At 52.8% G+C, this 11,650-nt stretch overlaps 1 protein-coding gene across 1 annotated transcript in view; it reads left to right on the top strand.

The window, feature by feature from the left end:
* The first annotated feature begins 1,113 nt into the window (after positions 1 to 1,113).
* The window catches only part of ZNF423 (zinc finger protein 423), a 369,045-nt gene continuing 358,508 nt past the window's right edge, over positions 1,114 to 11,650 (top strand). The window contains exon 1 of the mRNA XM_038008513.2: positions 1,114 to 1,491. Coding sequence (XP_037864441.2) covers positions 1,452 to 1,491 — 40 coding nt within the window. The 5' untranslated portion in view covers positions 1,114 to 1,451. The remainder of the gene's footprint in view (positions 1,492 to 11,650) is intronic.

Below are 11,650 nucleotides of genomic sequence, written 5' to 3'. Positions count from 1 at the left end.
CTGATCCGAGCCGGAGCAGTGCGGGGCGCCCCACGGGATCAGAGCGCTCCCCCGCCGGGACTCCGCTCCTCACATCCTCCTGCTGGGACCCGGCTACATTTCCAGCCAAGCCTGGCTTTATTATGTGTCTCTGCAGTGCAGCCCCAGCAGCCGGATCGGGAGGAGGAGAGCCAGCGACCACAAAGAAGACAGGAGCGCGAGGGAGGCTGGCGGGCGGGCCGGCGCCGGCTGGAGCGCGGAGGAGCCGGGGCGCAGCCGCCGCCGCCGCTGCCCGGGAGGACGGGAGCCCGGCCGCCGCCGCCGCCGCCGCCTGCTCGTCCTCCTCCTCCTCCTCCGCCACCGCGGCCGCCGCCTCCCCCCTCTCCGAGCCCCTGGCCCATGGAGGCAGCTAGCGGGGCCGGCGACTTGGCACCGGCCTGGGGATCGGCTGCGCGCCTCGCGCTGAGCACCGCAGCCCGAGGGCAGGCAGCGGCGGCCCGGCGCACGGGCTGAGCGATGCCCCGGGCACGGGCGCGCCTGCCGGCCGCCGCCTGAGCGCCCCCGCGCGCCCCTTCCTCCTCCGGGGGGCCGGCGCCGGACCGAGCCGAGAGCCAGAGAAGGGGGCGTGAGCCAGGGGCCCCGAGCCGCGGCTTCCGAGCCACTGCGGCCGTTTCGAGCCTCCCCACCAAGTAGGCTGAGTTGAGGGACCCCCGCCCCCCATCCATCATAATCTCCAAACCAGGCGCTTGGGCATTTTTGAGCCATTAATATTTATTATTATTATTGTCATTTTTGTGCGGCAGGGGATAATTTGAAGGCTTTTTTTTTTCGGGGGGTACTGAGCTTCCGCGCTCCCGACCGCCTCCCGGTCTCCTCCCCCCTTGAGATACCCTCAACTCCAGCCCCGTTCCCCCTCCTCAGATGGGTTCATTGTGAGCTCCGCACCAGGCTGCGTGGCCGGACGCCTGCAAACTTTGCACAAAAATCCGGCAAGGGGCGGAGGAGGAGGAGAAGGAGGAGGAGGGTGAGGGTGGCGGTAGGGTGGGGGAGGGAAGGAGGGGGCCGCAGGGGCCGGGGGCCGGCGGGGGGTTGGGAGGAGGAGGGGGGCGGCTTTTTTTTTTTTTTTTTTTTTTGCATAACTCGGCTCGGCCGAGTGGCCTCCGGACTCCCCGCGCCGCTGGGACCGCCGCTTGGACCGGGAGCCCCCGACTGCCGCATTGCAACAGGCAGGGCCCCGGCGCGCCCCCCGGGCCTCCCCCCGCCTTCGAGCGGCCTCGGCCGGCCCGGGCCGCCCCCCCAAGGGAGGCCGCCCCGGACCTGCGGTCCGCTCCCCACAGCCGCCAACCGGGCTGCAAAAAAAAAAGTTTCCAAGAGACAGGCGGAGGAGAAGGGGGAGAAGGGCTGCCCGGAGCGGCGGGGGGCGGCGGGGGGAGCCGGCTGCGGAGGGCGACGGAGCGCCCGGAGCCCCGGACATGTCCAGGCGGAAGCAGGCGAAGCCGCGCTCGGTGAAAGGTGAGCGAGCGAGGCCCGGCGGAGGCGCGAGCGAGCGAGCGAGGAGGGAGGGAGCGAGGGAGGAGGGACCGGCGAGCGGGCGGGCGGCTCGGGGACCCGCGCAAGCGAGCGGAGAGGAGGAGGAGGAGGCGGCGGAGGAGGCGGAGGCGGAGGCGGAGGCGGAGGAGGGGGAGGAGGAAGCCGGGAGCGGGAGGCGGAGGCGGCGGCGGCGGAGGCGGAGGGGGTACGCCGCGGACACCCTCCCCGCCTGGACCAGGCGCCGTCGCCCGCGGGGGACCCAGGCCTGGGGGCGCCGCTAAGGGGCCCTTGCCGCTCCCTCCGTGCGGGCCCCGGGCCCGTGTGGCCAATCAAGGGGTGCGGGCCCGACTTGGCGGGGATTGCGAATCTCGGCGGCGGCGGGCGGGCGGCAGGAGGAAGGAAGAGGTGGCGAGGACGGGCGCCCGGCAGGCCGACAGCTCCGAGGCCGCCCTCGCTGGCCCCGGGCCTCGCTGGCTCTCTTTGGCCCCTGTCTGGTCGCCCGAGGACGCGGGGAGCGGCGGGCGCTGCCCGCGAGCGCCCCGGGCGCCGCGCCCTCGCCCCGGCTGCCAGGCGCCCCCTCCCGCCTCCTGCCCAGGCCTTCTCCAGGCCCGGGCCCCTGCACTTCCTGCCTCCTCCACCGAGGCCCACCGGGCAGGGAGCCTCCTCCAGGAGTTCATTGTCTGTGCCGCGCCGGCGAGACGCGGGTCCTCAGGGGAGCGCAGCGGCCGCGGTGCGCGCTTCTCCGCGGAGGGCGTCCCAGATCTGACCCCGGGCACCGGCACCCTCGACACCCAGGCCGGCTTTCTGTGCCGGCTCCCCGGGGTGCGCGCGTTTGTGGGGAGCTGCAGATATATGGATACACACACCCATCCCTTCGTCTCCACGCTTTGCTTCTTAATTCCACCGAGGGCCCCCGGCTTGAGGGGACCCCTGGAGAGTAGAGGCCCCGGGGAAAGGCCGCGCGCCTGCAGCGGAGCCCCTCCCCTGGCCTCCTCTCCCCGCGGCTGGCCTTTCCAGGCCTTGCCTGCTGCTTTGTCCCGATTCCAGCCCCTCGGTTGGGTGCCCGGGCGCCCGGCTGTGAGATGGGAGATGATCGAGGAGGGAGAGAACGATGAGCGCAGCTAAGTCTACGAAGCCAAAAGCCCCCAGGCCCTTGTCTTCTCCCAGCTCCCCTGATGACCTCTGGCCTGAGCCCAGTTCTGCTCTGAAAAGTTCATTTCCTGGAGGCCTGCGCGGGAAGGCGCTGGGGCCCCGCTCCCTTCCTGCCAACCTTGCGCCTGGCTGGAATGGCTGGAACTGCATCTGGCAAGGAGGATCTTGAGACACCCGTCAGTTCTGTCCTCCTGAAGTCCCCGGAGGGACTGCCCCCGGCCCAGCAGAGACCCTCCCCGTCATATTAGAAGACCAACTGAATCCAAACGGAGCTCCCGACCCGTTCCTATTCCTTTTCCCTGAGAGAAGTTGGTCTTGTTCCCCTCACCCTGGCTGGTCTCCCAATCCGGGACGGCCTGGCCTGCTCCACAGAACTGGGGGTTCAGAGGGTGTTGATTGGGGGACAGGGAAACTAGAAGAGAGACTCCAAGAAGAGGACGGGAAAGAAGGGTGGATGTTTCTCTTTTGCTGATGGAAGGGCTCTACGGCTTGAAATAATACTGGATTTCTTTTCTCTTTCCCTGGCTCACTGCTCACTCCTTCAGGAGCCACTTAAGAGGCGACCCAGAAGAAAATGTGGAATTGGAATTTCTGGTTGGAAAAACAGTTTTATTTAACTCAGGCAGTTGATTTTGAGTTAAACCTAAGTATAGAAGCCGATTTTTCCGTCAAGATGCAAAGCTTGCTTACCTAGATTTCCAATCAATTTCTCCAAACCTCCTTATGTTAGAAGGTGAGACCCAGAAAGTAAAGGGAGAGCAGTTTGCAGTGAACAGATGGGTGGGTGTTTCAGAGTTGCTTGAACCGAGTTCTAAAATCACTCTGTGGATCTCTGAGAAAGACTCAAGAACTGGTCTTCAGCCTTTCATGAAATGAGCCTTGAAAAGATTTTTAGTGAGTGCCTCTCTCAAATGTGTATGTGTGTATATGTAGCAGACGGTTCAAGCAGGTTGATAGGAGAAAGACAGCAAGGTGAACAGGAGACCAGTGGAGGCATTTCGATAGTGGGTGTTGTAAATATCAGCCACACAGAGCCGTTCTGTCTGCGGAGTCGGATACCCCCTGATTCTTCCCATGGATTTTTGCATTTCCCAAAAGCAGCTACAACCCCTGTCTCTCACCATTTTACCTTTTATTCAGTTTACTGGGGTGAAGAGGGTGGAGACGTGGCCACTTATCAAGGGAGGAATTAAGAGAGAAGATAATTTGGATAGATAAGAGTTTCCAGCAGGTGAGGAATTTATTGCTTTTCAAGAACTGCCCCCTCCTTCTCTCAAGCAATATTCAAAAGTGTGTGCTTGAGTGTGGACAGCTCCACACCAAGTGTTTGAAACGGTAAGGTCTTCACCTTTAAAGATGCTTGAAAGTGCTTCTTAAGCAACAGCGGTGTCTTTTACGTTTTATTTTATTTTATTTTGCCTCCACTGCTGTGTGTCAGGGCTAATGTAGAGGCTTTGTGGACTTCCCCCAGCCCGGAGCATTCTGCTGTGAAAGTCACTTGACTGTAATTTGTAATTGATCTCGGAAATGTGAAAGCCCATAGCAGGAAGGAAAGACAGAAATATAACAATTTCGAATGGATGCTCAGAAAGTGTGATTTGAAAGCACAGGCATTGCTGCTTTGAAAATAAAACTGGCCTCTGGGGGCTGGGGTGGTCTCACTTCCCACTCACGGACACAACGTCTCTTCTGGAGTGGGTTCACTTGTCCCTGCGGTGTGTTTGTCCTTTGGAAAACCCAGCTCACAGGGAGGACACCTAGTAAATAGGGAAGGGGGTCGGGGCAGCAGGGCAGGGGGGAGAATAGCCTGATTGGTTTTCAAAAGCCTTGTAATTTTATTGAAAAACAAAACAAAACAAAAAAAACCCTAAAGCTAGGAGTGTTATAAAAGTCACATTTTTCTGACCAATTTTCCCTCCATACACCTTTCTCCCCTTTTTTGTTTCCTGGTGGTGTGGTGTGGTGTGGTGTGGTGTGGTGGTTGCAGTGATTTGCTCTCTGATAATTTTGGCCTCATTTTCCCGGGCTGTTCTCATCATGCTCACTGATGTTATTTCGGCTGATGATATCAGGTGGTTTGGTTAACGATTACCTCTGCAGTTCTCTCTGTCACTCAACATTAAGGAGGCCTATCCCCTTTCACCCCATGGCTTTCTTAGATCCATGCAACAGCCTCTTCATTTATAGAGAAAACTGATACATCTTTTCCCTTGCCTTAGCTTAAAGCTTTTGAATAATTTTAATACTGTCAATTTTCTCTGTCTAGCAACTGCCTGTTAATTACAGTTCTTAATATTAATTAGCGCTCAGGCTATGTCCATGCACCCCCCAACCCTAATATCCCAAAGTACCCACAGTGACTTCTCGGCACTCCCTTCCCCTTCTTTGTCTTCCTCTTCTGCCAGCATGTAGCTCCTCAAAGTCCATCTTATAAATTTGGTGGTCTAGGGACTTGGGAACATTGCGCGTGTTTCCATGGAAATAATTGAGATGTAATAAATAGAGGCGTTCTGAGGTTACAGGTTTCTCGATTCAGCTGAGACCACATACAAGTATAAATTGTTGAGATTTGTTTGGCTAAATGTACATGATCTTGTAGGAAGGGCAAAACAAATCCTTTATAGGGTCTTTAGCTTTCTATGTGGAGTGGGGTAGCTAACATTTAATCCTAATATTTAATCCCCCCTCCTCAATTAAGTTATTGATTCCAAGCTTTGGAAGGGCTTGTTTCATTCTAGAAAACATCCTTTATGTCTAGTAATTGCTGTTTAGATTCTTACACCTGTTTCCTTGCAAAAACTTAATAAGCAATAAAATAAGATAACTATGTGCCTCTGGCAGGGGAATCCTGCTAAACGGTTAACCATAAGGTGCCTAGCGTGCATTGATAATGAAAGGTGCAAAATGCCGGTGACTTTACAGTCATAAAGTAATTCAGAAGAAGCAGCCAGCCCTGGCGATGTTGTGGCATGCTACAGTGTGTTAACAGAGGAGGAGGAGGGGGACCAGGAAGGCAGGAAACTGGAGCACTTGAGTGCAGCGTTCCTAGCTGGAGACGAAAGGCTGGGGATCTGGTTCAATCTAATAGAAAGTTGCAATAATTGCTATATCGGTAGCCAAGTCTTAAGCTAGTGGCTGTGGAATTCTTCCCCTGATGTAGGATTTAATAGTCTGGCAATTAGATGCATTGATTTCTCTTAACTGTTCATTTGGATGTGTAAATGAAAGGAACCTACCACTGAGGCTGATGGTGCAGACATGCTGCCTGGCTCTTTGAAAAAGGCTGATTTAGGTGGTGGTGGTGGGAGTATATGCTTTTTCAAGGCAGTGTTAGGACCAGTTCCCTCTTCTTTTAAAATTTCTGTCCATTCTGTAGTGAAGTGAACGGCACCTGTTCAAATTCTGTTTAAAAATAAACAACGGTATCCCATTATAGCTGAAAAGTAAAAACAGCCTTTTTTGCTGCAGATGCTGAGAATGCTGTCCCTGTCTTTGAATGACTGGACTTTGTGGCAGATGGTCTGTAGGGTACCAAAGGGGCAAGACACAGAGCCTTCGGCTCTGAGTTCCCGACAGCCCTCCTGCAGAGAGAGTTCTTGCCCCCACTCCTCCTCAACAATGGTCTGAGACTTGTGACCACTTAGACCAGTGGCTCTGTCAAGCCTGGACTGGATGTGGGGACAGGGCATCTTGGAAGGTTGGAAGGCTGTAAGATGTCAGTGGCTTGGAAAGTGTCTAGGAAATGACCTCTTTGAAACATGAGGCTCTCTAACTTCCTGCTTCTGGACTTGCAGTTTTCTGTAAGTGTCAACAACTTCTGAGATGCAGGCATCTGAAACTGTCTTGAAAGTAAGCAGGCAGAGGATGGCTGGATTTCTTGATGGGCCCATCGTTTTTGTCAAGGTGGTGGATGGGTTTTAGTTCACTCTTTGTTTGACGTAGGTTAGAATGGACTTGCCTTTCCTGGCCACTGGTTGAAGCAAAGCCCAGCCTTGTTCACGGTACGCTGGTGTTTGCAAAGAGTATTATCTTTATGTCTTGAAAACATTTGCAGAAGATATCAGGGTTCCTTCATATCTGTGAGTCTAGGGAGATTACGGTAGAATACCTTGAAAACTGTTAGTGGGGTCCCCATTATTTGAGTAGCCAGGAACACCCTGATACACTGTGGTTGGAGAATTGGACAATTTTTGCAAATTCCCATCAGCTTGCAAGGGCATCTTGTGCATGGACACGTTAGTGGGTAATCAGAGAAGTTTCTCACCCAAAATGGATGAATTGAGGCTGGATTGGTTACATCCCGCTTGAAGTTTTTGGGGCTGGCTGGCAGCTCCCTCAGCCTACTGTGGGAGAGGCAGGGTGAAGTGAGTGAGGAAATGCTAATGGAAACTTTTGATTCATAGCTTACCTGCCAGGATCGGTGGCAGCCAACGATTGGGGTTGTACACTCAGTAAATAAAAATACTTTACTGCTTTCAAGGAGCGCCAATTAGCTGATTGCTCCATGTGGCTGTCTTTAAGGAGAATGCTGTTTTACCTATCTTCTTGTACAAAGGTTTGATTTTTAATGTCTTGTGAAAAGGATTCTCTTTGTCTTGATTGATGTCAGGAATAAAAGCATGATGGTAATATCCCTTTGAAAGCTATTGTATTGTCAGCCCTGGCTGACAGCGGGACGGCCTCCCAGCGTTATAGATTGGTGCTGTGAAAACACTGACATTTTCTTTGTTACGTTGCTGTTGTTCTACTTGCAAAGTCAATTACACAATGTCGGAGCTCAGTTACCAAGTTGACTTTGGAAGTAACAATGTCTTTCATTCTCTTTTTAAAGATATAATTTCCCTTTGTTGTTGTGGTTGTTGTTTTGTTTTCTTTCTTTCTTTTTTAACCTGTCTCCCTCTGTTTACCTCCCCTACCTCTTGCCTCACCCCCCTCAAGAGTCTGAACATCTTAGCTAGGCAAACACACTCTGGTTTCAATTGTGACAAGTCAAATTCAAAGGCGGCCACGTCGTTATCTCTGAATTCTTCAACTCATTCACATTTCAGTGTCTTCTTATTGATATAGTAACTAAAGCAGCCAAGATACATAAAAACCCATCAAATGAGATTACAGTGTTGATAATCTCTTATCAAGTGGGTTGTTCTCTGGATTTGGGGTCATTGAGGCTGGCAAATTCAGAGTTTTCTTTCTTTCTTTTTTTTCTGGAGACTACAACTCGGGCTGAACCAGGTTCTGGGTCGATGGGACCCCGGCAAACAGTTTTTTCTTACAGAAGATTAATAGGCATTTGTATCTCAGAGTCTGGAGCCGTTGAGTTCTGGATTTGGGATCCTGAATGACGTCATATAGAAGGGTAGAAGGGGCCTCATAAGAAAACCATGTCATCTGTCCTTCTCCCATTGCAGACGGCAAACTCCAATCATAAGGCGATCCTATCAGGTGATCCCAGTGTGCCCAGTAAGGACTCAGGAGTGATTAGCATTCCCGTCTAAGTGTGCAAAATCTTGCTACTGAACAGGAGGAGAAAACCTTGAAAAATATTCAAAGCTGAACATGGTTAAGGTGGATATTTTTTAGATGCCTGCCCCCTATCTTCTGTCCTTCCCCGCCTTCCCCAGAAAGAGGAAACCTTAATTCCTTAGTTCTCTAAACCTGGTCGTCCAAGAAGCAGTGACCTTCCAGCTGCGGGTTGTTGGAGCATCCTCCTGACTCACACACCGCGGTGTGAGGCGCTGCCCTGCTGCCACTGCCTCCAGATGACAGGGATCCATCAGGAAACTCCGTCCGAGACACTAATTGTGGGCCCCCGAAGTTATTATTATGAACCACCAGACAAGAGCCTGTATTCGCCAGCAATTTGTCAGGACTAATTTTGTTTTTCTCCAATAATTGAAAATTAATGTCTTGAAGTGAAAGCAGATGTTCATGTCATCTTCTGAATTGGGATATAAAATGGGGCTCTGTGGATGTGCTAATTTAACAGCAATTTCCCTCTCCCAGATAATGGGGGTGCTGGAGCTGATGTCACCTTCGGAGCAAAGACTAGGAGCAGGGAGACAGAGAGGCCTGGGCTATGCTCGTGCTTCTTGAGGGTTCATTTTAGAGGGGGAACACATACAGAAAAAGATTTGCTTGTGCTGTGAAACTTGGAGAACTCACTGTTTTGAATATTCATTTGCAGAAGAAGTATTTATTGAAGGAATACAAGGCATTATGCTGGGGAGCCTTCATTTGGGGAGAGGGCGGCTTCATACAGTTGAGTGGATCCCCAGCTGTCATGCCTATCACCATCACCTACAATAAAGCTGGTTAAATTGCATATTCCTGGGCCCAGGTCCTGAAGATGGCTGGTCTGAGGAGGGGCTCAGATCTCTTCATCCCCCAACTCCTGCTTTTAAACAATTTTGATAAAATATACGTAACTTAAAATTTACCATCTTAACCATTTTTTTTTTCCTTTTTTACAGACAGGATCTTGCTCTGTCCCCCAGGCTGGAGTGCAGTGACATGATCATAGTTCACTGCAGCCTTGAACTCCTGGGCTCAAGCAATCCTCTCACCTCAGCCTCCCGAGTAGCTAGGACTACAGGCATGCACCACCTCACCTGGCTAATTTCTTTATTTTATTATTTGTAGCGATGGGGCTCTGTTGCCCAGGCTGGTGTCGGATGCCAAGCCTCAGGGAATTCTCCTGCCTTGGCCTCCCAAAGTGCTGGGATTGCAGGCATGAGGCACCTTGCATGACCCATCTTAACCATTTTTCAGAGGCGTTAAGTACATACACATCGTTGTTAGGCTGTCACCACTATGCACTTTTCATTTATAGTTGGCACCCAAGTGATGGCGGGTTAGGGATCTGCAGCCCACCACCCCAGAGGAGGTCATCCAGGCCAGCCTCCCATTTCCAGGGTAAGCATGAGAAACAGAGGCTTAGAAGATGAGGCCATTCTCTCGGCAGGGGGTGGAGGGGTTTCTTTGCCTTGTTCTAGTGTGAGAGGTGAGATTGGATTGCCCAAGGCTAGGGCAGGGCATAAGACCAGGGTTCTGTCAGGGCTGGTGGGGCTAGGGGCAAGGGCAGGTGGGGTGCTAAGGACTTGCTGAGTGATCTGATGACTGTTATTAGGATTAGAACATTTGTTCTGTCTCCTTGCAGGGACAGCATTCTTTTGAGACTGTGCCTGGTGGGTTGCGAGCTTGCCCAGTGGCCCTGGCAGATCCCTTGTCGCCCCTACGCCTGTCTGCCAGGACTCAGCTCCCTTGGCCTACCCAGTCCTGCATACTTAGGCTGGTTTGTCTATGACGAGGAGAGAGAGGAACGGCTGTTTTGTCCACTTGATTGCCTTGCTTTCTAGACCATCCTGGGCCCACAGGTCTAGGTTTTGCAAACTCTTCACTGCCTCCCTCCTTGGAGGTGCTCAGGAAACTTTCTCCCCCTGTTTTCTCTGTAATTGAAATTTGCCCTTTCGTTACCTGGGCATGAATTATTTTTTGCAGTGTTGTCATTCCCTGTCCTGCTGTGAGGTTTATCTCTTCTGTTGATCCTAATTAAATAAAACATACTGTTCACCTAACTCCTGTTGCACTGAATTTTACCTGCCTGAAGGCAGAGTGATGACCATCTGGGCTTAGTTAGGGAGTTGGGCATGGCCGGAGAGGGCAACTGGGGTGGTATGACTGCCACATTCAGGCTGGAAGACAGGGCGGGGGGACCTCCTTGGCCTGGAGGCTGCAGAACCTTGGAGCCACCAGCAACATACAGTATATTTTTGGTTCCTGAACAAGATGTGTGCCTTTGTCCCTTGCCCCCTATGGCTGCAGTTTTGAACTTCGAGAGAGGAGAGACAATCATCAGCTCCTGAGAGTCCCCAGGGAGGGGAAGAGGGAGGGGAAGCAGGTGCCCAGAAGTGGGGAGATGGAAAGAGGAGGCAGGTTTCTGTCTGGGGTGGAGGCCACAGACAGTGCTGGGGTCTCTGGAGAGCAGCAAGCAGTGCACGGGTTCTCAGTGCCCAGGATAGCCCCTGCAGATGCCCTGTGCCCCTTAGGAAAACACCGGCCAGCCAGGGGGCCAGACACACATGTTGGGAAGATTCACTGTTTTTGCCTTTGAACCTCTCCGAACCTGAAAAACACAGGTTGAAAAGGAACCTTGGAGGTCACTTCATTTACACTCCTTTGGCTGTGTTTCTGGCATCTTTGGTTTCATCTAGCCTGGACGTACACACTTTCACTCCCAGGGAGCTCACTACCTCTGTGGCACATCTATGCCTTTTTGTTGTTGTTGTTGTTGTTGTTTTGTTTTTTTGAGACAGAGTCTTGCTCTGTCAGCCAGGCTGGAGTGCAGTGGCACAATCTTGGCTCACTGCAACCCCCACCTCCCAGGCTCAAGCAATTCCTGCCTCAGCCTCCCAAGTAGCTGGGATTACAGGCGTGTGCCACCATGCCTGGCTAATTTTTATGTTTTTAATAGAGACAGAGTTTCACCATGTTGGCCAGGCTGGTCTCAAACTCCTAACCTCAGGTAATCTGCCCGCCTCGGCCTCATCTGTGCCTTTTTAGCTTGAATTTCACACATGAAGCTGCAGTTTCCTCCCTGTGTTGGTCCTGGTTCTACCTCCTGGGGCCACAGTCCCTCCAGCAGCCCCACGTCCTGCCTTGCTCAGGGGGAGGATCTCATGTATGCGTTACCAGCTGCCTCCTGGGCTTCCAGGGCCTCATGCTCATTCAGAAATGACCTTGGCTGGGTGCAGTGGTGGCTTAGGCCTGTAATCCCAATACTTTGAGAAACCGAGGCAGGTGAATCGCTTGAGCCTAGGAGTTTGAGACCAGCCTGGGCAACATGGCGAAACCCCCTCTCTGCAAAAAATTTAAAAAAAATTAGGAGGGTATGGTGGCAGGCGCCTGTAGTCCCAGCTACTCAGGAGGCTAAGGTGGGAGAATCACCTGAGCCCGGAAAGTTGAGGCTGTGGTGAGCCGTGATCGTGCCACT

The sequence above is a fragment of the Chlorocebus sabaeus genome, chromosome 5 (genome assembly GCF_047675955.1).
Source record: "Chlorocebus sabaeus isolate Y175 chromosome 5, mChlSab1.0.hap1, whole genome shotgun sequence".
NCBI classification, from domain to species: Eukaryota; Metazoa; Chordata; class Mammalia; order Primates; family Cercopithecidae; genus Chlorocebus; species Chlorocebus sabaeus.
This window is presented reverse-complemented; position numbering and strand designations above follow the sequence as displayed.